Consider the following 27967-nt stretch of genomic DNA (forward strand, 5'->3'; position numbering starts at 1 on the left):
CAAGACAAAGGCAAGAATGCAAAATTTCAAAAGATCACAACAATTTATACTAGAGGAGGAAAGGGTGCTGATTGGTTTGCAGGTCACTTGGTGCAAGGCTTGAACATATTCCTGCAGTTGGTATCAGGTGCCTCATTTACATATGTGACAGGCCTAATTCAGGTTGAATGTCCTTTATCCATAAATCCAAAAATCAAACACACCCAAAAACAGCACTTTTTTTTTTGAACCTCATTGACCTTTACCGCAGGAATTCCTTGACCTGAGCTAATACGAACCTCTCCAACTGCACCTGAATTTTAGTGCGGGAAATCCAGTTATCTGCACATCGACACTGTGAACCTTCTCCTCCAAGGAGAATTGCAGAATGGTGCCATGGGTGGGAACTCATTACAGGCACCCTGTATTTATTATTCAGTGATACATCTTACTTTTCCGCTGTTGTAATGTAAATTGGCATAATCCTATATGCAGCATCCGAAAACCAAAATCCGAAACATGATCCTCCCTGAGGTTTGCGGATAATGGATAGTCGACCTGTGCTGGATTCGGGTAGGTGCCGGTGACGATATGGTATTGCCTGTCCACCTGGCGCAGATTGTGCGCAGGGCAGTGCTGCAGGAAATTGGCCCTCATTGTGTGGGTTTTGCACCGGAAAATGCAATGTCTGATTCCTAGCCCAATGTGCCTAATTGTATTGCGCAAGTTTCTCATTTTAACGCAATCTCTGATAGTTGTGTGGCTACAACTTGAAACTGTAAAGCACCTTAACCACACACAAATCCTCCAGTGCTATACATTGGGGCCGGAAAGTAAATAAGTAAGTGCAGCAGATATCAAGCCGTGTTAGAAGAAGTGACTGAAAGCTTGGATTAAAAAAATATAGCTTTTACGAAGAGTGGATAGAGTTTGAAATGAAGTAAATAATCAGTTCTGGTGAAAGGCCACAGACCTGAAATGTTAACCTCTGTTTCTCTCTCACCACAGATACAGCCTAACCTGCTGAGTTTTTTGGAGCATTTTTTATTTTCAAATAATCTGATAGATTGGCTGGTACAGTTAATTAGAATCCAAACAGAAACATGATGGTACGTTGCCTTATAATGAGCATTTTACCTGGTAACCTGTCAGATTTGATTTAAAATTGTGGATGCTGGAAATCTGAAATAAAAGCAGGAAATGTTGGGAATACTCAGTAGGTTCGGTAGCATCTGTGGGGAGAGAAACAGAATTAACGTTGTGGGTGGTTGATCTTCAGTCAGATCTGGAAAAAGCTAGAGATGTCGCAGGTTTTAAGCACAGGCAGGAAAAGGTGGGGGGAAGGGAGGAAAGAATAAGGTGAATGTGACAAACACCAGCCTTTGCTTCTGCACTTGCATGCTTTCCATAGATAGAACTCTAGTTATTTTGCAGACATAGGACTGAATTTTGCCATGAGCTAGGAAGTCCCACCTCCGGGACCGAAAGATGACAGTGGGACCCTCGCAGGATTTTACCTGCGACAATCAATTAAGAGGCCGCTGCTGGAACCGCCTTCAAATTAAAGACAGCAACCTATCTCTCAGAGCTGCTGGACCAATCAGAGGGTCAGCAGCATGGCAGCCTTGGTAGTGCTACCTGTAGAGGTGGCCATGTTGTGATGCCTTCTAACGCCGGATAAGCTTTTTAATATGTGCTGAGGGCCTGGATGCAGGCAGGCCCCGATGATCGAAACCCTTTGGTGACGACGTGGGAGTCACGGGTGGTGGTGGGGGGTGCGTGTTGCCTCTAGGAGATGTCTTCACAGGCCATGGAGTGGCCATAATGGAAGGCTGTCTTGATGAACCTGGCGGTCTCCCCATGTGGCAGAGGCCTCATTCCGGCACCAGCAGGGGCGGGGGGGGTAGGAAGAGGCCGTTGAATAGCCAATTAATTAAATAATTGGCCATCTTCTTGGGTTGGCGAGCAGCCACAAAACTGCTCTTCCCGCCTTGGACAATATCCTGTGACAGCGGGAAGACATCAGACTACCCCCCCCAAACATTCTCCATCGGCGTTTTCTGAGGCCTCCCCACCTCCAAAAGGCTGGTAAAATCCAGTCCATAATGGCAGAGTTTTTTTTCCCACCTGAAGAAAGAATAATAAGAGTTGAAAGGGTATTGACCTGAATGTTAACTCTGTTTCTCTCTCCACAGATGCTGCCAGATCTGCTGAGTATTTGCAGCGTTTTCCATTTTTATTTCAGATTTCCAGCATCTTGTATTATTCTTTTGAATCCATTAGCTTCAGCAAGCTCATCATTTTTGCAATGACCTATTTATTGCATCTTTCAAACTTGTCTCTCCTGATTTTAGATATTTAAATTTCTTAATATTCAAAATTCAGATGTACTTTATTATCCTCAATTAGCATAAAAATACAGCCAGATTTTATTTATATATATATATATATATATATATATATATATATATATATATATATACAATATATATAAAGACTTGTACAGCTTTGAAAGCTTGGAAGTTTTTCTTCTTGCATCTATCCTTTTACAATGCATTGTATAGCAAATTACAAATGGATTTGGACGACACTCAGAGTGTTGAATGAATACTTCACATCTGTCTTCATCCAAGAGAATGAGGATGAAGGTATCGAACTCGGGGAGACTGCGAGGTTCTTGAGAAAATTGATTCAGGGAGTGACAAGGTGTTGGGAGGCTTAAAAGTGGACAAATATCCAGGTCCAGATGATTTGTGTCCCAGACTGCTGAGGGAGGCAAGGGAGGAGATCGCAGGGGCTCTGACCAAATTTTTAATTCATCTCTGGCCGTGGGGGAGGTGCCAGAGGACTGGAGAACAGCTAATGTGGTTCTGCTATTTAAGAAGGGTTGTAGAGATAAGCCAGGGAACTACAGACCAGTGAGTCTCACGTCAGTGGTAGGGAAACTATTGGAGAGAATTCTGAAGGAGAGAATCTATCTCCACTTGGAGAGGCAAGGTTTGATCAGGGATAGTCAGCATGGCTTTGTCAGAGGGAGGTCATGCCTAACAAATTTGATTGAATTTTTTGAGGAGGTGACCAGGTGTGTAGATGAGGGTAGTGTAGTTGATGTAGTTTATGTGGATTTCAGCAAAGCCTTTGACAAGGTCCCACATGGGAGACTTATAAAGAAGGCTAATGCATATGGGATACAGGGTAATTTGATAAGGTGGATTCAAAATTGGCTTAGTTGTAGGAGGCAGAGGGTGATGACAGAAAGATGCTTTAGTGACTGGAAGCCAGTGTCCAGTGGCATACCACAGGGATCTCTGCTGGGTCCCCTATTATTTGTCATTTATATAAATGACATAGATGACTATGTGGGGGATAGGATTAGTGAGTTTGCGGATGTCACAAAGATTGGCCGGGTGGTTAACAATGAGGTTGAGTGTCTTGGGCTACAGGAAGATATAGATGGGATGGTCAAATGGGCAGATAAGTGGCAGATGGAATTTAACCCTGAAAAGTGTGAGGTGACACACTTTGGAAGGAATAATTTGACAAGGAAGTATTCAATGAACAGCATGACACTAGGAAGTATTCAATGAACAGCATGACACTGGGAAGTTCTGAGGAACAAAGGGACCTTGGCGCGTGTGTCCATAGATCTCTGAAGGCAGAGGGGCATGTTAGTGGGGTGGTGAAAAAGGCATATGGGACACTTGCCTTTATCAATCGAGGCATAGATTACAAAAGCAGGGAGGTCATGTTGGAGTTGTATAGAACCTTGGTGAGACCGCAGCTGGAGTACTGTTTGTAGTTCTGGTCGCCACATTATAGGAAGGATGTGATAGCACTGGAGGGGGTGCAGAGGAGATTCACCAGGATGTTGCCTGGGATGAAACATTTAAGTTATGAAGAGAGGTTGGATAGACTTGGGTTGTTTTCGTTGGAGCAGAGAAGACTGAGGGGCGATCTGATTGAGGTGTACAAGATTATGAGGGGCATGGACAGGGTGGATAGGGAGCAGCTGTTCCCCTTAGTTGAAGAGTCAATCACGAGGGGACACAAGTTCAAGGTGAGGGGCAGGAGTTTTAGGGGGGATGTGAGGAAAAACCATTTTTACCCAGAGGGTGGTGATGGCCTGGAATGCGTTACTTGAGAGGGTGGTGGAGGCGGGTTGCCTCGCGTCCTTTAAAAAGCACCTGGATGAGCACTTGGCACATCATAACATTCAAGGCTATGGGCCAAGTGCTGGTAAATGGGATTATGTAGGGTAGGTCAGGTGTTTCTCACGTGTTGATGCAGACTTGATGGGCCGAAGGGCCTCTTCTGCACTGTGATTCTGTGACGTATGATAAGTGTAGTTGTATTTTCAAAGGTTGAGATGCATTTGAGTCTTCAGTGCCTACAATAGTTCTGTTTTCCCCATGTGTAAATAGGAGCTAAAGATACCTGTTTCTGGGTTTGTGTTTGCAATTTTCCACATATCTAGTTTCCCATCTTGACTTGCCATAGCTGGGTAGAAAACATGCTGACTGAAAATGAAGTGCTACCGCAGTGGGAGACTGCCAAAGACTGGATAATAAAGCTCACTTGCCAGCTTTCCTGATTGGCAAATGATGCAAACTGCAGTATGATAGTAACGCCTAAAAGCACCTTGCAAGCATGCTCTTTGATGATGCCATTGCAATTCGTGTTTTATGTCACTGCCATTCAGTCTTGTGCACTGTATTGTTGCTAAACATGCATTATAATGCTGACAATTTTAATAATACAATAGAAACGTTGTAGTGAGCTCAGTTGGAAGTGGTTTTACATTGAAGTTACTATATATTGTACTGAGCATATAAATGTCAACTGTGTGTTTCTGGATGACACAGTTATATGCACAGCATTCCAAAACGTTCTATTTCTAAGCACCTTCTAAGTTAGTGGGAAGAGACAATGAAACTCCAGATTGTACATCCGTAACATATCAAAAGTTGCTGAAGCAGAGGTACTGACTGTATTACTGCAGCATAAAGCATCTCTGCAGTAAAAGTACAGTTTCGGTGTTAAAGGTGTCGCAGCACTCCTGTCGCATTACATTTTGTGATATTAATAGTCGCTATTTTATTATGAAATTATAGTGAATATGTGTGTATGCATGTCCTTTATATTTTTTTAAAGTTCCACTTGTCCTTTCTAGCTATATTGGTTTTCAGTTGTCTGAGACCAGTATGAGCCAATAAGCTCCATTCAGATTCCTTTATCTACTTTGGCTGCACTTGGAATAATTTTGTTTTTGTTAGTACACTTGGAATCGCAATCTTTCATGTTTGGAATTTGCATGTAGACCAAATGACAATGAATCTTAAAATATTTATTACAAGAAAGAATGTGCTGATAGCAGGTAGTGAGTTTAATCACTTCAAACTCTCAATTTACTTGAGCCCTAAAACTATAAAATTAATGTTCTAGTGTGGAAAACTAGTTTTTTGTTCTTGAACTAATACTTCACTGAAAATGCTCATATTTACTGGAAGGTGAGGAAGGTGCAGTAGTGGCTGAAGATTCTAATGAGACCAGGACCACATTAACATCTTTTTCATCTGTTTCCTGTCCGTCAGTTGGTCAAACTGACAAGTTGGCTGCTGGGTGAGGGAGAAAGCCAGTGGCAGGAGCCTGCAGCCTGGGCACAGGTCCCAGCTATAGGGGTGGGGTGGGGTGGTGATCGGACATTGTGGCTGAGGTGGGGGTGGTGGTGGAGGAGGATTGGATATCGCGGTTGTTTAGCGGGATGGGTGATCAGTCATTGGTGGGGGGGCATGATCGGATGTAGCAGCGAAGGGTAGTGTTCGGACATCACAGCGTGGGGCTGAGCAAACTTGGCTGTGGGGGCGAATAGACATGGCTGAAAGGGCGAGGACATTGGGCCTTGGGTGGGACGAAAGAGAGGAGATGTAATTAGAACTGTGGAAGCTTAAAGATTTCTTAAGGGGGCAGGAGAAGCACCCCTGACCTATTAGATGCATTGAAAAAGACACTTGCCTCTTGGAGCTGATAGCTTTTGCCTCCCTTTTGCTGCTGACTCTTGGGAAAGTCAGAAGCAGCAATAAATTTTAAATTGGGCTCCAAAAATTGCACTGCGAGGGCTTGATTTAAATATGTTAATTGTGTCCCACTTCTCCACAGTGAGACACTTGGACATGCCAGTTTCCAGCACCGTGAAAAGAGGCTTCGAGCGCATGTGTGACAGATTGGGGTTGCACTTCCCATATTTTAATCTCAATTCCATTATAAGCCTACCCAAGCCCAATAAGGGTGGGGATTAATATTAAGCTGCCTGTAGATTTTTCCTACCAAATTTCTTCTTTCCTATTCTCCTGGTGAAGGTGTTATAGATGCTGACACTCTCTGGTAGCAGGTATTTTATCCCATCAGTGTAATCCTACTTGAGTGTACATACACATCAGTGTTATCCAGACAATGTCCAAAATTATACAAATAAACTTGCCCTTGTGAAGGAGTTATCAAAAAGATAAATACTTACATTTTGAATAAATACTGACAGAAATACATCCACTGCCTCATTCTTTTTTACTCCTTTTCTTTCCCCATGACTCTGCAAGATATTGGTACACTGAATTTATATTGAACATTTTGTTTCAGGGACTTAATGCAGGTTATAGTGAATATTGTCATTTTTATTCTTGGCACAAATGGAATATGCTCAATGTTTCTGAATTCCTTTCTTGCTTTTCATGTTAATGTTCCTCCTTTGTATTTACTGTAACTGCGAGTGTATAGCTGAAGTTCACTGTCAACTATGATGAAGTGTCAACACCACACCAATCATCATTTGAAAGAATTAGCATGTTTAATTCTACTTTTGCAAACATTTCCTTTCCCCTCATGTTCCAGACCATGCTGTGGCCAACTGAACCTGTGCCTATCTTTTTCACAACTCCATGTTTGAACCTCTCCAATCAGGTTACCATCCTTGCCACGGCACTGAAATGGCCCTATTTAAAATTACGTGACATTCTCTTTGACTGAAACCATGGTGTACCACCCCTCATCCTCTTAACCTGTTTTCAGCCTTCCAAGCCATTTAAATTTATCAAAACATATCACACCATTCTCCACCAATGCCTCTTCTTACCTGGTTCCACTCTTACTTATACACTCATAGCTGAAGAATCTTCTGCAGTGGCTTCTCTGGTTGTGACAACCCCCTCCCCACTCACTTCCCCAAATGATGGCCTATTGAGTTCCCCCAACAATTCTTCTCTAGCCCCCCCTATTTCACGTTTGTATGCTGCCCCTCAACGATGTCATCTTAAAACCCAACGTCAGGCTCCACGTGTATCCTGTTAATGCCCAGCTCTACCTCACCACCATCTATCTCGACACATTTCATTGCCTCTACGTTGTCAGAGTGGCTGTCCGACATCCAGTCTCAGGTGAGAAAAAAAATCCAACAGGCATTTGGAAAGGTTTGAGTGAATTAAGGAGAGTCAGCCTGGATTGTTAAAAGGCAGATCGTGTTTGAATAACCAAATTGAATTTTTGACAAGGGCCGGGATTTTCTGGCCCCGTTGCGGGCGGGATCAGAAGACCCTGGCGGCGGGCAGGTTCGGAAGATCCCGCCCAAGGTAACAGAAAGGGTTGATGAAGAGAATGCAATGGTTGTTGTCTATATGAATTTTAAGAAAGCGTTGACAAGATGCCACATAAAATGGTGGATAGCAAAATTGGGACTCATGGAATAGGAGGGCCAGTGTCAGGACGGATGAAAAATTGATTTAAGGACAGGAAACAGTGAGACATGGTAAATGGTTGTTTTTCAGATTGGAAGCTGGTAGGCTGTGGTGTTCCTGAAGGGTCCGTACAAGGACTACTGATTTTTTTGATATATTTAAATGACTTGGATATTGGAAGACAGTAAAATTTCAAAACTTGCTGATGCTGCCAATAAGCTGCAATGGACATAGGCTGGCAGAATGGGCGGACAAGTAGCGGATGGAATTTAATACAGAGAAGTGTGAGCTGATGCATTTTGGCAGAAAGCATAGGAAGAGACAATACAGACTTAATGGCACAATTCCAAAGAGTGTACTGGGACAGAGGGACCAGGGGGTTCGTGTGCATAGACCTTTGAAGGCGGCGGGACATATTGAGAGAACAGTTAGTGAAGCATATGGCTTTTTGGACTTTGTAAATAGTTGTATTGAGCAGGGAAGGTATGCTGAGCCTTTGTAAAGCTCTGATTAGGTCACAACTAGTGTACTTTGTTCAGTTCTGATCACCACGCTTTAGGAAGGATGTACCTACACCACATGGGTTGCAGTGGTTCAAGAAGGCAGCTCACCACCACCTTCTGAAGCACAGTTAGGGATTGGCAATAAATGCTGGCTTAGCCAGTGACGTCCACACCCCATGAATGAATAAAAAAAATGTGAGAGTCCTTGAGAATATGCGGAACTGATATACCAGAATGGCTGCAGGAATGAGGGATTCTAGCCACAACGTTAGTTTAGGGAAGCTGGGATTGTTCTCCAAATGACTTGGAATTCGCTGCTAATGAATGGTGGAGATCAGTAATTTCGTTGGATAGACACCTGAAGGAATAAACCTACAGGGAGCCGGGATAGGGCAGGGGGAATGGAACTGATTGGATTGCTGCATCGAGAGCATGGACTCAATGGATCAAATGGCCTCCTGTGCCGTGATGATTCTGTGACTCTAAAGTTTCCTCCACATTAATATTGTGAAGACTGAAGCCATTGACCTCAACCTCCCACCAGGCACTTTGTTCGCTAGCCACTAATTCCATTACCCCTCTGCTCTGGCCATTGTCTCAGATTGAACCAGACTGTTAGCACTTGATATCTGAACTGAACCTCTGATGACACATCCCTCTCCATTACTAAGATTGCTTGCTTCCACTTCCTTAATATTATCATTTCTATCTCTACCTCAGCCTGTCTGTTCCTGAAACTCTCCTCCATGCTTTTATTACCTCCAGGCTCAAGTTTCTAATGCTTTCCTGGCCGGTGTCTCATCTTCCACTCTCCGTAAATTTGAGCTCATCCAAAATATTGCTGTCCACATCCTGACTCTGAAGTCTTCACTCATCACCTGTATGCCTCTGACTTGCGTTGGCTCCCAGACTACCAGTGCCATAATTTCAAAATTCTCAAGCTCGTGTCCAAGTTCCTCCAAGGCTGTGTCCCTCCCTACTTCCGTAACCACCTTTAACATTAAAATCCTCTTGGCCCCCCCCCCCCCCCCCCCCCCCCCCCCCTCCAAGCCTTATACATTCCCCTCATCTTTCACCCTGCTTTTGGCATACAGCCATCTCAGCCCTAAAGTTTTCACCCCGAAGCCTCTGTACCTCTTTCTCCTTTAAAAGACTCCCTGAAACCTACCTTTGTGACCAAGGTTTACGTCACCGTTCCTGATATCTCCTTCTTTGGCTTGGTGTCAGTCTTTGTCCAGATATACTCCTGTGTAGGAAAAGGAGGTTTATGAATGCAAGCTGTTGTAAATAGAACCAAGGATGGTCAAAAGATTTCATAAGTTAAATTTAGTTCTCAAAAAACTTGGTTTACGATGCAAATTTGTTACCGAAGAGGATTTGCTTTCATGTTTTCTTTTTTTCACTTTGCTAAATCAAGATTTGTTATTTTCCTGTGTTTTAAACAACAGTATATTAATTTTACATGTGTGGCATCAATGTTGGTGAAATCAGTAACTGAGATCATTCACTTGGAAAACCTGTACTATTATGTTGTTACAAAGCTGAGTGCTGTTTCAGATAGACTTTGCATAATAAATGGGAAAGTACAAGGTCAGGAAGTATAATCTGACCAGCCTTCCCTAATCTGAAAGGAATACTCTTCAATTAATAATACCATGTTTGTAGTGACTGTAGCGGAATTATAACAACAGTGGTGTAGCATTACGACAATATTGTTTTTGAATTGTCAAAGCAGCTATCTCGGTCACCTGTAATTAAACACTCGCTGCGTGACTTCTGCAGATTTTCCCCACAGACACCAATTGCCCTCATAGAAACGCAATGCAAAGAACTGTAAATTGAGTCCGAAATTTTTATTATTAAGGGGAGACGATGGCGTGTGGTATTGCCGCTGGACTAGTAATCCAGAGACCCAGGGTAATGCTCTGGGAACCCTGGGTCAAATCCCACCACGGCAGATGGTGGGATTTGAATTCAATAAAAACCTGGAATTAAAAGTCTAATGATGACCATGAAACCTTGTTCGATTGCCTAATGCCCTTTACGGAAGGAAATCTGTCATCCTTACCTGGCCTGGCCTACGTGTGACTCCGGACCCACAGCAAAGTCTTAAATGCCTTCTGAAATGGCCTAGCAAGCCACTCAGTTGTATCAAACCACTACAAAGTCACAAAAAAGAAATGAAACCGGATGGACCACCCGGCATCGACAATGACCAACGGAAACAACGACGGCACTTTCAGCCCTGTCGATCCTGCAAAGTCCTCCTTACTAATATCTGGGGACTTCCATGTCCATCACCAAGTGTGGTTCAAGTGACAGAGCTGGCTGAGTCCTAAATGACATAGCTGCTAGACTGGGATTGTGGCAGGTGGTGAGGGAACCACTAAGAGGGAAAATCATACTTGACCTCATCCTCACCAATTTGCCTGCCACAGATACATCTTTCCGTGACAGTATTGGTAGATGTGGAGACAAAGTCCCGCCTTCACATTGAGGATATCCTCCATCGTGTTGTGTGGTGCTGCTACCGTGCTAAATGGGATAGATTTCGAACAGACCTAGCAAATCTAGACTGGGCACCCAGGAGGTGCTGTGGGCCATCAGCAACAGTAGAATTTTACTTGAACACAATGTGTAACTTCATGGCCTGATATATCCCCCACTCTACCATTACCATCGAGCCAGGGGATCAACCCTGGTTCAATGAAGAGTGCAGGAGGGCATGCCAGGAGTAGCACCAGGCATACCTAAAAATGAGGTGTCAACCTGGTGAAGCTATAATTAAGGACTACCTACTTGCCAAACAGTATAACTCCTAGCACAACTGGAGTCGATGGGAATCGGGGAAAACTCTCCAATGGTTTGAGTCATACCTAGCACAAAGGAAGATGGTTGTAGCTGTTGGAGGTCAGTCATCTCAGCTCCAGGACATCACTGCAGGAGTTCCTCAGGGTAATGTCCTCAGCCTAACCATCTTCAGCTGCTTCATCATTGACATTCCTTCCATCATAAGATCAGAAGTGGGGATGTTCGCTGATGATTGCACAATGTTCAGCACCATTCGCGACTCCTAAGATACTGAAGCAGTCCATGTCCAAATGCAGCAAGACCTGGAAAATATCCAGGCTGACAAGTGGCAAGTAAATTTTGCACCATACAAGTGCCAGTCAATGACCATCTCCAACAAGGGAGAATCCAACCATCGCCCCTTGATGTTCAATGGCCTTACCATCACTGACTCCCCGACTATCAACATCCTCGAGGCTGCCATTGACCAGAAACTGAACCAGACTAGCCATATAAATATTGTGGCTACAAGAGCAGGTCAGAGGCTAGGAATCGTGCGACGAGTAACTCACCACCTGACTCCCCAAAGTCTGTCCACCATCTGAAAGGCACAAGTCAGGAGTGTGATGGAATACTCCCCACTTGGCTGAATGAATGCAGCTCCCACAACACTCAAGAAGCTTGACAAAGTCCAGGACAAAGCAGTTTGCTTGATCGGCATCACATCCACAAACATTCACTCCCTCTACCACAGAGGCACAAAAGCAGCAGTGTGTACCATCTACAAGATGCACTGTAGGAACTGACCAAGGCTCCTTAGACAGCACCTTCCAAACCCATGACCATTATCATCTAGAAGGACAAGGGCAGCAGATAGATGGGAACACCACCATCTAGAAGTTCCCCTCCAAGTCACTCACCATCCTGACTTGGAAATGTATCACCGTTCCTTCACTGTCACTGGGTCAAATTCCTGGAACTCCCTAACAGCACTATGGGTGTACCTACACCCCATGGACTGCAGCAGTTCAAGAAGGCAGCTCACCACCACTTTCTCAAGGGCAACTAGGCATGGGCAATAAATGCTGACCCAGCCAGCGAAGCCCACATCCTATGAATGGATAAGGAAAACATTTTACTTTCTCTGCATTGTACACAGCAATGATACCCAATGGTTATATTTACAGCTGAAATTATCATTTAAGCCCCACAAAATCATGTCACTGAGAGCTTCAGCATCTTCACATGAATTCTGTGCTATCAATATGTTTAGAAAATCAGTTCCGTGAAAGCAAAAGCACATTTTAAATGATAGGTTGTGAGGTTTGATTATGTTACACTCATTTTACGAGTGTCCAGCATGTTGGAACCATGCAGATGCTCATCCCAAGCCTTCGTCATGTTGGTTCAGGCACCATGTATTGTATATAAATCATGGGTTTAACACCTTAGCCAAATTGTTTTGTGACGGGCCAGAACTTGTGCTGTGTGCAGCAGTCAGTTTTCTCAGCCGTGTGTCAGCCAAACCAGTGGTCCTTAAAGGGATCACTGGAAGCTGTTGCTCAGAACGTAAGTTGCGAATTTCTTACCCTGCTGGTTCCACATTAAAACAGTTAATGCTCCCCCCGCCCCCCCCAAACACAATCCCCCCACCTCATACCCACCCCCTCCTCAGTTATTAATTTATCTAATTTTTTGAAATTAAATTGAAGACATTGGGCGGAAGTTTCCGTGCCCGCCGGCATTGGCCGTGGTGTGAGCGGACAATATGGCGCGATTGGTTTCACGACAGCATGAAAGCAGTTTGTGATCGTCTGCTCGGTCTGCCAATGGCAGGACTCGTTTCCTGCCATTGCTTAGGGAACCTCACCAACATATAACTCTAAGGCTAGCCTGCCGGTCTCATCCCCTCCTGTGGCTGAATCGTCCATCCACGTCTGTGGGTAAACACACCGATGTGTTTCACAACAGCACACAAGCAACGCGCACCTGGTGGGGCTGCACTTCGCTCGAAACTTCAAGGTTTGTTTGCCAACCTTGCTTCGGGCAGCACTCGCAGTCATCAGCGCCAGGCTTCGCAGACAGCACCATATCACCTTTGGGGGGCTCATGGGTAGGTGTCTACTTAACAGATCAGCCACATGTGGGTGTCTTTTCAATGGCTACAGGGTAAGATCTTGCTTGGGGAAGGGGGGACAAGTGGCCTCAGGCAAGGGAAGCTCAGGACGAGAGCTGTAATGGGGAAGGGGGGGTATCCCAGGGTGTGTTTTTGGGGGGCACATGTTCATTTGTGCAAGTGGCCTCAAGATGGTGAGGACTGAGGAAGCAGTGTCCAGATGCTGTCTGGGTGAGGCCAGTTGGACATATGAGGGTCTGTGTGTGAAAGATTGAGTGGCGATGTACCTTGAGCTGGCAGTGAGTGAGATGTCAGTGAATGTGTGATGGGCTTGAGTGTATGAGATTAGAGTGATGAGATGGTTGCCATACCCTGGCTGCACAGATGAGATCATTTAACCTCTATCTGCATTGGATGGCCTCTTCTGTGCACTGACCACCGCCTGCCATGCTGGATTGGTGATGCCACTGCCCATCCTGTGGCCAGAGGGGGGGCAGAGGACATCATGCCGGGCCTCCTCGGGGTCCAAATGGCATTCCAGTGTCGCGTCATTAAACCTGGGGGCTGCAGTCCTTTTGCCTTTCGTGGACATCTTCCCTGCACTAGTAGCCTGGAAGCACTGAGATGTTTGTGCGCAGCTGGACTTTAAAAACGGCCCGAGGTGATGAAGTGGTGAGGTGATGGCGTGGCGGGCGAATGAGAGCCCACCCCCCATGGAAACGGCGTGTTTCACGGGAATGCATAAGTAATGCAGTGGTTTGGGACCATACAGTGTGAAAATCCTTCATTACGACTGGTAAAACCCCTTGCTACCACACTTGGTACAAATCTGGGACGATTCCACCCATTGTGTATTGCAACGGGGTGAGTTACAGAGTGCACTTAAACTGTTAACATTCACAATCCTTTTACTGAACTATAGTATCATTAAAGAGTACAAATTGTACAGTGCTGTGGCCTTCGTGAGTAGGCAAATGTATGAAAGGACTCTACATTCAAAGTCAAATGCTTTTATAATGCCTTTTGTTCACTCAGTGCTGGGGAGTGTTCTGTCCTTTGCAGATTACACTGGTAAATGTGAAGGACTACAATGTGTACATCAATTTCTTTTTAAAAGAAAATAAAATGGACAATTCATTTTTTAAATACTTTCCTGAGCTGACAGTAATATGTCAAAATTATCCAGAGTTTGATTTAGAATGCAGCAGCTTACAAAATGCTGAGTAAAGAAATTTCAAGCAGTTTTTGACAAAAAGATTAACCAACGTAAAAGAAGTATATAATGCTGTATCCATTAGAGTTAATGACCCCATTGTGTGCGAGGCGGGAGTGCAGTAGCAGGGGAACCCACCAAGACCAGAGAAGTGGAGATTATGCCAAATTCAATGGCAGGAGTTATTATAATTCTTTTCTTCAGTTTCTAGCCCAGCAGCCAGCCAAATTGATGGGCAAGAAAACAAATGGCAAGAGGCCACAGACATGAACCCTTGAGGGAAATTCCCAGTAATGTAGAGAGAGAAGGAGTCAGAGATTAGGGCTTGGTTGGAGAGAGATCATTGCAGGAGGGAGAGAATGGTAGGTGGGGGCGGGGGTGGGTTGTGGCGACTGGGGCTTAGGAGGCAATTGCAGGAGAGAGTGGGAGTGAAAGATTCGGCTGCAGGAAAGTGGGAAAGGTCACGTTCGCGATGGGGAGGAAGGAGTCTGTGATCACTAGGGGGGGTGTTGGTTACATCTCGGTAGGTTTGTTGAAGTCTTTAGCGGGTTAACTGTAAGTCTTTAACTAGTCGAATTATTTACAAATATACAGTAAAGGGTACAAGCTAGATGCTGTCTCCATGCTTAGGTCTGCACACAGCTCTGTTCAACACCACACTGACCATGAGTTTGGGCCATGTGCTCTCTCATATCACTGTGTGGATGGTACTATACTCAGTCCCACATTAACCCTATATGTGCTGCACCCTTATTCTACAGTGGGGGTACCAAAAGCTTCCTTGAGGGCCTGGGGGGAGCACTCCTGCTCATCTTCTCCCACGAGGAGTGCAGTACAAGGCTCTTATCACCTTGAGCCTACGGTTCCTGACTCCTGAGCCCTTGGAAGTTCTTAAAGCAACCATTAAATTTAAATCGGCCTCCCATCTGCACTGCGCATGCCTGATTTAACTATGTTAATGAAGTATCCCATCCCACTGTTGGGGCACTTTGTATGCTGAAAAAACCACTATTGTAACAACGGTGGCAAGTGTGTGCGCAGCAGATTAGGGGCACATTCCCCACCTGTCGTGAGGGGATTAATATCGAGATCAATGCTTTTGATATTTATGTAACACTCTGTATGACAACAAAAAGGGTTAGAGTATATTAAGGGATTGAGATCTCAGTTTTTGCATCACTGATGATTGCTACTAGTACTTATTTTGATTATGATTTTGTTAAAAGCAGATAAAATTGGTACAGTATGGCTTCCTCCTAATTGAATTTTAATTAAGCGGCAAGCTATTTGATATGTAAAAGTGTTTAACTATTTCTGATCACTTGGGGATTTTTTTTTTAGAGTATTACATTTAACATGAGCTATGGGTTTACATTCTAAAACAAATGGCAACTGTTTAAAGGATCTTGAAATGATCGATATGCTTTGCACAGGGGAAAGCTAGTGTGGTTTGGAAACTATGATGTTGAGGCTGGAGTTTGGCTAGAGACCAAGTAGCTTATTTGGAGCATGCTATATTTACATGGTGCATATAATGGTGTTCTTGATTGATCGGTGGGAAGAATTGCCAATGTCAAGCTGCCATTACTTGTCACCCATTCTGTCCTTTGGAGTATTTATCCGATTTGGAGAAACATTCAGAAAGGAATTGTATGCTTCAAGAATATTGCTGAGTAAGTTGTGATGAATTGAGGGAAGACTCCTCTCTCACTGTAGTCTAAATTCCTAAGATTTTTGATATTTCTTTGAGTTGGGTTTTTGGAAGTACTACTGTTGAGTCTCAGAAGGATGGATTTTCTGTTAGATTCCTGTCAGGGTTAACTTTGGTTAATTGTGCTTTCTTTAAATAAAATTATTAATGAAATGTGAATGCCTGCTTTGGTTTGCCAAGAGACCACAGTGGAATTTTAAAAATTCATTTATTGCCCATCCCTAATTGTCCTTGTTCAGAGGGCATTTAAGAGCCAACCACATTGCTGTGGGTCTGGAGTCAGATGTAGGCCAGACCAGGTAAGGATGGCAGATTTCTTTCCCTAAAGGACATTAGTGAACCAGGTGGGTTTTTCTGACAATTGACAATGGTTTTTTGGTCATCATCAGATCTTTAATTTCACATTTTAATTGAATTCAAGTTTCCCCATCTGCCATGGTGGGATTCGGAACCAGGTCCCTGAGCATTACCGTAGCCCATTGACAATAGCACAATACCACCACCTCCCTGGCATTATAATAGTGATGCCTACATGACCTCTTTAAGCACACATTATATGTGAGACCCACTTCTGCTCCCTTGACCCCATTCCCACTAAATTTGACTGCCCAACTTCCCTTCCCAGCCCTATGCTAACTGGCATTATAAATTGTTCCCTCTCCTCAGTAACTGTCCCTTTGCATTTCAAAACTGCATCATCTTTCCTTGCAAATCTCCTCTGTGATCATCTTTCCTGGAATTCTATCCTTGAACCTCTCTAGTCAGGTTTCTGTCACTGCCACAGCACAAACAGCCCTAAAAAAAGCCACAAATGGCACTCGATGTGACTGTTACCACGGTGCATTTTCTCCCCTCAGTTGATTGCCGATTCTCTGCCAATGCCTGCCCTCCATTGCCTCTTTGGGCCTGCCAGCAGCCTATTCTTACCAATCCAGTCTTAGCAAGGGCATCTCTAGTAAGGGCCTCTTTTCTTGTTCCCAACCTGTTACTGTGCTCCCCCAAGGATCTATCCTTAACCAACTCAATTTCCTCATCTATGTATTGTTTCTTCATAACATCATTTGAAGAACAGCCAGTTCTACTAGTCTGTTAGACTGCTTGCCTGGTATGCAGTGGTGGATCAGTAGCAGTGTCCTCCAGTTAAACACTGGGAAGACACAAGCCACAAAGCCTGTACCCTTTCCATTATTTCCATCCCCTCCCCTTTCCTCAGTCTGAGGTTCAACTTCAAATCTTGCACAATCCCAAGTTAAGCTATTGACTCTATATTCTTTACATCACAAGAACCGCTTACTTCCAGTGATGTAGCATCACCCATCTCCACTCCTGCTTCAATCCATTTACTATTGAAACCCTCATCGATACCTGATTCAATGCTGTCTTGCTGGATGCTTTGGAAACTTCAGCTGATTCAAAGTTCTGCTGCTCCAGTCCTACCTGATACAAGCCCAGCTCACCCATCGCTGCTATTCTTCGTGACACACATTGGCTCCTGGTTCCCACAATTTAAAATCCTGATCGTCATGTTTAAATTGCTTCATTGGCCCTGCCTCTCCCTATCTCCATAACTTCCTCCAGCCATAAAATCACCCAAGACTTTCCATTCCTCTTGTGCACCACCTCTACCCTTAATGATTATGTTTTCAGCTGCCTTGGTGCAACATTCTGGAATTCATTCTGGAAATCCCTGTGCCCCTTCACCTCTCTCGCCTCATTTAAAGATGCTCCTTTGGGTTGACATCTATTTTTGTCTAATTACTGCTGTGTGAAATGCCTTGGGACATTTTTCTGTGTTAGACGTGCTATAGAATTGTAAGTTCTTATTGAATGTTTAATGCTAAATAAAATGGGTAAATCTTGATTTACAGCCTATATGCACACTGTAAAGACTTCCTTCTCTTCCTTTGGTATTGTACTGGCAATTATGTCCCAATGTGAACTTTTTTCTGTTCTTAGCATTTGTGGCGGCAGTTGCAATATTTAGTTATCCTTTGTGGGCATGGGATGTACTTACAGTATTGGATCATTTTAACAAAATTGTTTGCATCATCTGGCTGACATTGGCAAGGCTGTGCTTAATTCCCATTCCATTTGCCTTAAGAACGAAGCAGCGGGTGTTCCCCTTCAGAAATACAGTTCTTGTAATGGTGCCGATAGTTCTCTGAGCAGTGCGAGGATGATAACTCTCAAGCTGAACTGTGAAATGTAAGACGCTGTCCATTGTTAGAGTATTTTCAAACAAATGATGCTGGCACTGAAACTGATGAAGCAGATATGTGGGAGGAGGAAAGGTTGTTATGGCAAGTACAATTAATTCCAGGCTTCTCAAAAAGGAAATTGAACAATTTAAAGGGGGATTTAGAAATTTAAATTTAACCAATCCTAAGGCTACTGACCCTGTGTGTAATTCATGAAAGAATCACAAATAATTATAGCATTCTCCTTTTCATCTAAGACAAATTATGCAGAATATGATTTCTGGTCTTGTACAAGCCTATGTAGGAAGGATTAATGCTCCCTCCCATCTCCTTTGGAACTACCCAGTTGTCTGTTACAAGGGCTTGTCAAACTTTTTTAATGAAAAGCTCTGCACATATAAAAACAATGCAGCCTTGTGTACTGTGGGTGACCTTTCTTTGGTATGTGGCATCTATTCCACATTATAAAAAGTGCTTGTGGAGGCAAGCACCAGTGCCCTTCATTGCTTGAAATATAAAGTGACAAGTAGCTTTTACTTAGTGGCTGGAAAAAATGATTCTGGTGTGTTCCTTCAAGAAAGCAGTGCATAAATGCAACACCTAGAAGAACAAGGGTATTAAAAGCTTTTCAAAATTAGAAGAGGCGGTCATCCCAAGCCCAACCTCTGTCAACAGCTTAGTGTTTCATCAGTGACTAACTGGTAGTTGCAGTGTTGAAAGGATACTAGTTCAAAATACTAGACTTGGGATCTCAAAATTTACCTCCATTTTAATGCCATGGATCTGACTATATTATATGGTTCATTTATTTAGGCCATGAGTATTTCTGGAAAATTCTACATGATCCATACCACATTTTCATTGCAGAAGTCCTTGGAGGACTGCCCAATTTTTTTTCTTTGTGGCCATTCAGTTGCTTATGACATGGGAATGGTTGTCTGCTACATTACCATCACTATCACCACAACAAACTGATTGGGATGGCTTTAAGGTGACATTCCACCCTCCATTCCTTCCTCATGCAGGTATTCTTCTCTGCTCACCTGACTCAAGGCGCCACTCTTATCGTCTCCGTTCCCATCAGTTCAGTTGGCAGATGCCCCCTTTCCCTGTCAAAGCTCATCACCCCCAAATGTTATTGCACTTTGGGGCTCTCCATTTCGAGCTGGCACTATTTTTCTGTATTGCCTCCAATTTCACACAGCCATTGTCCTTCACTCATTTTCCGGCCCCCACCCCCCCACCAACCTTCAAACCTTGTACTGATGCCCTCCTCTTAATGTGGCCCACAGCTCCTCCCATCTCAGCCCCATTGCTGATTCTCATGTCCTGCTGCCGCTGCTTGAAGCGATTGAATTCTTTGGCACTGACAGAAATTCACGGTTCTGTAAAAATTCCCCACCCCATTGAGCAGCACTTTCAGTCACTTGGAACAACAAGGGATGGAAACCAGCAGCAGTACTGAACGATGAGGAGCTCTGGGTCATGCTTAAAGCTGGCTCTGGTATTTCCTGTATTCAGGCTGAAACTCATAGACTTAGGCCGGTCATGTCTGTTCTTGAATTTTGTTACTGAGGAAATTTTATATGTACGAGTTATTCCGTTTATCCTCATTGTTAAAAGCAGCACTAATAACGGAAGAGAAAACTGGAGAAAGTGAGGTGGAGAAGTTGGGCCAAGATTTTACATTGGTCGGGCGGGTTCAGTGGGAGCGGTCGCAGAGCCGATTGCTGCCTGCGATTGGCTCCGCACCGCAATTTCACGCGGGTGGGCCAAGTAAGGCCCGTCCAGCGTGGATCGCGAGCGGTAGCGCTGAGCGTTACCTGTGCGGGCGGGGGGAGGGAAGAGAGAGTCGGGTCCAGCACTCTCTTGCGAAGAGGAGGTGCCCCAGAGAGATTGAAGCGCTTTTAAAAAAAAATTTTTGGAGACATTAAAAATTTAATGAAACATGTCCCCTCATGAGACTGTGTCACCTGAGCTGGGACGTGTTTTTACTGTCATAAGAAAGTTTTTATTTAATTTGTAATAGCTTTAGGAAACCTCATCCTGCTCGAGGATGAAGTTTCCTAAAAAATGTAAAGGCCGCTTGGCCTTTTCGACTGCCCGCCAATCGTTAGGTTGGACGGCAGCGTAAACTTGAAGTTAATTAGTTCATTAATGGCCTTAATAGGCCTTTCAAGTATCGGCGGGCGCGCAGCTGACTCCGGCATGTGCCTGCCAAATGAAATATCGTGAGACAGCTCAATGACATTGGGACGCATACCCGACGTCATCACGCGTCATATTACGTTCCGGCTTGTCAGGCGCATGCCAAATGTAAAATTCTGCCCTTAGTTTTTTTCTCTTTTTTGTCATGTGTGGTACCAGATCTATGGTACAATATTCCAAGTATACTCATGTAAAAGTGGACTTTTGAGACCGTTTTTTAGGCCCAAAGTCATGCTGTCAACTTTTACATGGGTAACATTTTCAAGAGGTTGACATGCGTGCTTGATTTGAACCCAAGTGAAATTCAAAAAAGACCATCGCAATAGAATAAAGTAAAAACCAACAACATTAAGTAATTAATAACCATGACACAGTTTGTCATTCATTATCTGATCACTTTAATAATTTGAATAAATAAAAACAAAATTTAAACGTATAGATGTTTTAACCATTTATTTACCAGTATTAATTTTCATTAGTATTTATGCATTTACAATTAAATCGAATCATTAACATCTCCAAGATTACACTTTGGTTCTGAAATTGGTGTTTGATTCTCTGAAAAACTATGGTCGACTTTTACACAAGGTATGTGCAAAAATTACAGTTTTTTAGGCCAAAATTATGGGGTCGACTTTGACTTGTGATCGACTTTAAATGAGTATAAACGGTGATAGCAATTTCACCTTTTTCAGAGAATGAAACTTTATTTCTTTACATTCACTTGGATACAGAAATATTTACAGAAGGTGACCAGCCACCATTAAAAGAAACTTAAACATTTCTAGCAGATAGTTTGTACTGCGATTAAATACATGAATATTTTAAAAGCTCAGGAAGAAACTCAGTCCAGAATTTCTGCCGGTCTCTCGGAACTAATGTGAAAAGGAATATTTCTCTAGAAATATTTCTTAGAACTCATGAATTTCTGCTTGTAAATGGTAACTGGTATTGATGGTTGGAAGCGCAGAAATGCCAGGCTGAAGCATCTAACATAGTTCCCCAAAACATGTCAGGGTCAGACTTATTACAATCATTTTCGTTCTTTTAAAGGCAAGCTTCCAATTTGTCCACACATTCTGTTCAATTCATAAACTGTCAAGGAACTTGTTGCACTTAATGCAGCATTTATTAAAGAGTTTTGGTTCATGAATTGCATGAAAAGAACGGCAGATGGTTTATCACCAGGTTACCCATTGCTGCATTTATTGGTTCCAGAGAAGTGGTGCTTTGCTTATTGTGCCTGGTGCAAGTTGCAAATCTCTTACCCAGGATAGAGCTCCATTCGTTGGAGCTCTCACACAAGCAGTGAGACCCCCTCTCAATGGTTAAAATTTAATTGTTTAAAGAAAGGGAGTGTCCATTTGTTCTGAACATTTGGTAACCACTGTAGTTAAAATTAACAAGTGCCCAGGAGCTACAAGTATTTTTATACCAGTTTTGACACCACATAAGGTTGGATTGATAACTGGCAAGTAACAGTATCATGACCACGTAAAAGGTATTTCCTTAAAGTGGTCTGTGAGCTAAGAATTTGTGTGTGTATATACATACGAACATACGTACATACAACATATGAATTAGGAGCAGGAGTAGGCCACTCGGCTCCTCGAGCCTGCTCCGCCTTTCAATAAGATCATGACTGCTCTGAATGTAACCTCAACCCCACGTTCCTGCCTACCCCCAATAACCCCTCACCCCCTTGTTAGTCAAGAATCTATCTAGCTCTGGCATAGAAATATTCAAAGACTCTACTTCCATCGCCTTTTGAGGAAGAGAGTTCCAAAGAATCTCAACCCTTTGAGAAATAAATTCTCCTCATCTCTGTCTTAAATGAGCGACCCCTTAGTTTTAAACCGTGACTTCTGGCTCTAGATTCTCCCACAAGAGGAAACATCCTCTCCACATCCACCCTGTCAAGACCCCTCAGGATCTTAAAGGTTTCGATCGCCTCTTACTCTTCTAAATTCCAGTGGATACAAGCCTAACCAGTCCAGCCTTTCCTCATAAAACAACCCTCCCATTCCTGGTATTAGTCTAGTAAACCTTCTCTGAACCGCTTCTAACACATTTACAGCTTTCTTTAAACAAGGAGACCAGTACTGTACACAATACTCTGGATGTGATCTCACCAATGCCATGTACAACTGAAGCATAACCTCCCTACTTTTGTAATCAATTCCTCTCACAATAAAGGATAACATTCTATTAGCTTTCCTAATTACTTGCTGTACCTACATGCTAACTTTTGTGATTCATGCACTAGGACACCCAGATCCCTCTGAATTTCAGAGCTCTGCAATCTCTCACCATTTTGATAATAAGCTTTTTTATTTTTGCTGCCAAAATGAACGATTTCACATTTGTCCACATTGTACCCCATTTGCCAGATCTTTGTGTACTCACTTAACCTATCCATGTCACTTTCCTACCTATCTTTGTGTCATCAGCAAATTTAGCAACCATTCTTTCAGTCCCTTCATCCAAGTCGTTTATATAAACTGTACAAAGTTGAAGCCCCAGCACTGATCCCTGTGGCACACCACTCATCACATCCTGCCAACCAGAAAAAGACCCATTTATGTCAACTCTCTGCTAGCAAGCCAATCTTCTATCCATGCCAATATGTTAACCCATACACCCTGAGCTTTTATTTTCTGCAATAACCTTTGATATCGCACTTCATCAAATGCCTTCTGGAAATCAAGGTACAGTACATCCACTGGTTCCCCTTTATCCACAGCACATGTGACTCCTTCAAGGAACTCCATGTTGACTCTGCTTGATTGCCTTGATTTTTTTCTAAGTGTCCTGCTATAATATCTTTTTAATTTGAGTGGTTCAATTTAAAATTAACCCAGCAGACAAGCTTCAGTCTTAAACAAGATAAAGGTTAGTTTATTACAAAAACTGCTGCTGAAAGTTACTTGGGTAAAAGTAATAAAGTTATTAACTAAAATACAGATACAAAGATTAAAATACAAATAAATGAGAAAGATACTTAAAGATGAGATTTCAAATCAGTCTCAATGAGGTATCATTGTGGGCCCATTGCTTGAATCCCTTCTTTCCGAAGTGAAGGCGTTGAGACTTGATGTTTGGTTTAGCAGCTGCAAGGGCTTCTGCAGTCAGCTATTCTTTTCAGACAGACTCAGCAGATCCAAAGGTTTTTGGAAGAGAGGGAGAAGGTTTCCCATTCCCCACTAATTCTGTGGTTATGGCACTTGTAGATTGCCTGGACTCTTTCGGCAGAACAGCAGTTGATTTCTTAATACCTCCGCTTTGTCGTCCCTTGGCCAAGAACCCTCTCTGATGTTGTTTCTCAGAGTTCTTCCTCGGGTTGTACAGACAAAATGGCTGTTTTCAACAGACTTTATACAATTCCAAAACTTAAAACTTAAAACTTAAACTTGGCTGCTATGTTAATTTCAATGAAGTACTGTTCCACCACACAAAGAAGTTAGTTATGTTGAGGTCCTTTGAAGTCCCTTCCTGTCTCCTGTTCCCTCAGGAGTATAAGGGTTGTTCACATATTTTAGAATTCAGTGGACATCCCTGGAGGAGTCTTTTCCTTTTTGATGACTCTTGGTAGCTAGCTCTAGTGATATGTGTCTGACCAGGTTTGAATAAACACTGGACGGTGCCAAGTTGTCTGTCCATACTTCCACTTTGAAAAAGGCTTTTTAAATCAATGTAAAAGTTTGAAAACAGGAATGTGCCTTTAAACAGTTTCCCTTAAAACCTGTAATATCATAATTACACATTCGTGACAAACAGTCATACCACACAAGTGCCAGGCAATGATCATCTCCAACACCTCGCCTTGATGTTCAGTGGCACTTGCTGAATCCCCTGTCATCAACATCCTGAGTATTACCATTGACCAGAATCTGAACTGGATTATCATATAATTACTGTGGCTACAAGAGCAGGTCAGAGGCTGGAAATTCTGTGGAAAGCAACCCATCTCGTGTCTCTCCAAAGCCTGTCCACCATCTACAAAGAACAAGTCAGGAGTACAATGGAATACTCTCCACTTGCCTGGATGAATGCTGCTCCAATAATACTTGGGAAGCTCCACACCATGGCAGCTGGCTTAATTGGCACCTCGCTTAATCGGCACCCCGTCATTCATGTCCTCCATCACTGGTGCACAATGGCAGCAGTGTGTACCATCTACGAGATGCACTGCAGCAACTCATCAAGGCTCCTTTGACAGAACCTTCCAAACCCGTGACCTCTACCACCTAGAAGAACAAGGGCAGCAGATGCTTGGGTACACCACCATCTGCAATTTCCCCTCCAAGTCTACGCCATCCTGACTTGGAACTATATTGCCGTTCCTTCACTGTTACTAGGTCAAAATTCTGGTACTCCCTCCCTAACAGCACTGGGTGTACCTACACCACATGGACTTTTTTTTAATTCATTCATGGGGTGTGGGAGTCACTGGCTAGGCCAGCATTTATTGCCCATCCCTAATTGCCTTCATTCAGAGGGCACTTTTAGGAGTCAACCTGTAATTGCTGTGGGTCTGGAGTCACATGTAGGCCAGACCAAGTAAGGACAGTAGATTTCCTTCCCTAAAGGACATTAGTGAACCAGATGGCTTTTTACAGCAATCGGCAATGGTTTCATGGTCATCATTAGACTTTTAATCCAAGTATTTTTTTGAATTCAAATTCCACCATCTGTCATGGTGGGATTTGAACCCTAGTCCCCAGAGCATTACCCTGGGTCTCTGGAATAGACTGCAGCAGTTCAAGAAGGCAGCTCACCACCGCCACCTCAAGGACAGTTAAGGCAGGGCAATAAATGTTTGCCTTGCCGAGGATACACTAATCCCACAAATGAATAAAGAAAAGACAAATGATGTGAGACTACCTGCTGCACAGTGTCCCACATCACTTCTCTTCCACTGTTGGTTTGGCCTCTGAATCTGGAGTTATACTGCAGCTATGTGTTGCTGTAAAACGGAAAACCACTTTGCCCAAATGTTAAAGTTGCTGTACAAATGAACTCAAAAAGACCTTGCTGTAATTGTATGCTTCTAACCTACATCAAATCTTTTCGTACAATGGAAATGTTTTGCTAAAATGTTTTCCTTCTTCCCCTAGGTACTAAATGAAGCCGTGGGTGCATTGATGTATCACACAATCACTTTAACAAGAGAAGATCTGGAGAAATTCAAAGCACTTCGAATAATTGTCAGAATTGGCAGTGGTTTTGATAACATTGACATAAAGTCAGCTGGCGATTTAGGTACGACGAACAGCAGTATCGATCAGGGTTGTCATCCTTACGGTGGATGTAATCTAAGGGAGATGTAATTTTGGGACTGAATGTAAATTCGAAAATCATTGAGTTCTTCCTGTAATTTGTTCAAGATCTCGAGTGCTATCAGGACCATCAGCCTGATCCCTTTTTGAGACCCCCTTGTTTTAGCCAAGATTATATTTGCATTTAATTTGGCCACTTTAATTTGATTGGTTATTGGCAGAATGATATATTCTTGATGTATTGTTCCCTATTAAAGACTGAAGCAAAATAGCCATGTAAACCTCTGCCATATCTTGGGAGTCCACCTGTCTCTGTCCTAAAGGATCCTTCCAAGCCCAATACCGTCCTCAATGGCCCCCAGACTCCCTAACATTGTTGTAAAGGGTATCGCTGTTGTTATCGCAGAGGTCCACAATGTTCTTCAATGTCATTTCAGCTGCTCTGACAGCAGCTTGTTGCCTTTAGGTGTTTTGGACATCGATCCCTGTTCTCGTGGAAACTCTTTTTTAGGTCTATAAAGGTATGTTATGAAGAAATATGGCCGCGTGCAGTGATGAGGAAGGCAGTACAACAGTAAAGTACTGCATGCCGGAAATCTGAAATAAAAGCAGAAAATGGGCGAAATACTCGGCAAGTCAAGCAGCAGCTGAGGAGAGAGAATCGGAGCTAATGGCTGGAATTTTCCAGCACCCCCCCCCCCTCGGCAAGTTCCCCCGCAGTGAGGCCGGCGAGCCACTCACCTCAGTGGGACCGGAAGATCCCGCCGGCGTGAGGGGCTGGAAAATTCTGGCCAGTGTTTCCTCTCGATGACCTTGCTGTTGATGGAACTTTTCTGATTAAAGGTCATGGACCTGAAATATTGAGCAGAATTTCGTCAAGTTAGTTCCTTCCGAAATGGCGGCACCATTAATGGGCCAGGTGGGATGAGCCACAGCATTAGCATCGCGCTTCTCCGACCCAATTAGGGAAGGCAGGTGGGATGACACACTTGATCTGCGAAAGGAAGGATTTCTAATTTAAGGGACCCTCCACGTGGATATTTGAGGCTGCAGCAACCACGGAATGGAGAGGAGACCTAAGAGATCTTGCTGCGGGATCTGAGGGGCTGCAGTGAGATGATATTTCCTAGGATGGGAGGAAGAGGCTAACCCCTCCAACCAAGCAGGTGTAGATGGAAGTGTCCAAGGAAGTGAGCAGCAGAATGGTGATCCGTCCAACCCGGAGCCAGTGCACCAAGGACCTCTGGAGGGTGGGAAAGGTGTGTGGCATTACACTTCTAGATGCCAACCACCACACTCTGACTTGTCCAGCATTCTCCTGCACAGCACACCTCAGAACAACACACCTTATAGCTTCATTCATTCTTCACTCTCTCCAGACACCTCACATTTCCATCTAAGCAGCCAACACTCATCTTCCAACTCTCTCCCTCTCAGTCACCCTCCACAAATATTCTCCTTCCTGCCACCCACACAAGTTGCTAACACTCGTAACCCACTGCTTTCTCTCCCTGCAGGAGGAGGTCACCCAGCCTTGTGGCCTTTCAGTGAGAGGTGCCTTGATGGCCACTGGCAAGTTCCCCACCGAGCACACATCATCCTGACTTGGAGCTATGTCTTTGTTCCTTCACTGTCGCTGGGTCAAAAAACCTGGAAACAGCACTGTGGGTGTACCTATCGCACATGGACTGTAGCGGTTCAAGAAGGCAGCTCATCACCACCTTCTCAAGGGCAACTAGGGATGGGCAACAGATGTTGGCCCTGCTCAGACCCCATGAAAGAATTAAAAGAAAGCATTCCCACCTGGTGCACTGAGAAGGAGGTCTTGTTCCCAAGGGCTGCAGATGTCAGCAATGACCTACCATGAAAACTTGAGATCCTGGGGCAGAATTTTATGTTACTCTGCCGATGGGTTTGTAGGCGGTGGGGCAGGGTGACCGTAAAACTTCTCGGATGGCCTTCCCACCGGGCTTCCTCCCCACCCCAACCTTGCCGCGGTTTTACGCTTGGATGGCTGAGGCCGAGGCTGACCTGCCCGTCTGCCCTTGCCCCGCTTGAGGCCCTTAAGTGGCCAATTGTAGACCACTTCAGGGCCGTTTTCTGCCTAGCCTCAAATTTCAGGCTAGCGGGAGGGGTTCAGGGGCAGTTGGAGGGGGGGAAGCCCAGAAAGTAACCATGTTCAAGCCACGGGTGGAATACAGTAGGGTGTGTTTCCATCCGCAGTTTCCTTTTAACATTGGGCATCA

The 27967-nt window shown here is 43.9% G+C and overlaps 1 protein-coding gene across 19 annotated transcripts in view; it reads left to right on the top strand.

Moving 5' to 3' along the window:
* ctbp1 (C-terminal binding protein 1) overlaps positions 1–27967 on the top strand; it is a 414171-nt gene that overhangs the window by 359143 nt on the left and 27061 nt on the right. For 18 of the 19 annotated variants that reach the window (XR_013578151.1, XM_078553464.1, XM_078553510.1 and 15 more), the window contains one exon: positions 25560–25704. Coding sequence is in view for 18 of the 19 variants with exons in the window: in XM_078553464.1 (XP_078409590.1) it covers positions 25560–25704 (145 nt within the window). In the remaining variant the exon portion in view is untranslated. Of the gene's footprint in view, positions 1–18160; positions 18242–25559; positions 25705–27967 lie in introns of those variants that run through there. The other variant, XM_078553606.1, reaches the window with a different exon arrangement.

This window comes from Cetorhinus maximus, chromosome 1, assembly GCF_964194155.1.
Source record: "Cetorhinus maximus chromosome 1, sCetMax3.hap1.1, whole genome shotgun sequence".
In the NCBI taxonomy this organism is placed as follows: domain Eukaryota; kingdom Metazoa; phylum Chordata; class Chondrichthyes; order Lamniformes; family Cetorhinidae; genus Cetorhinus; species Cetorhinus maximus.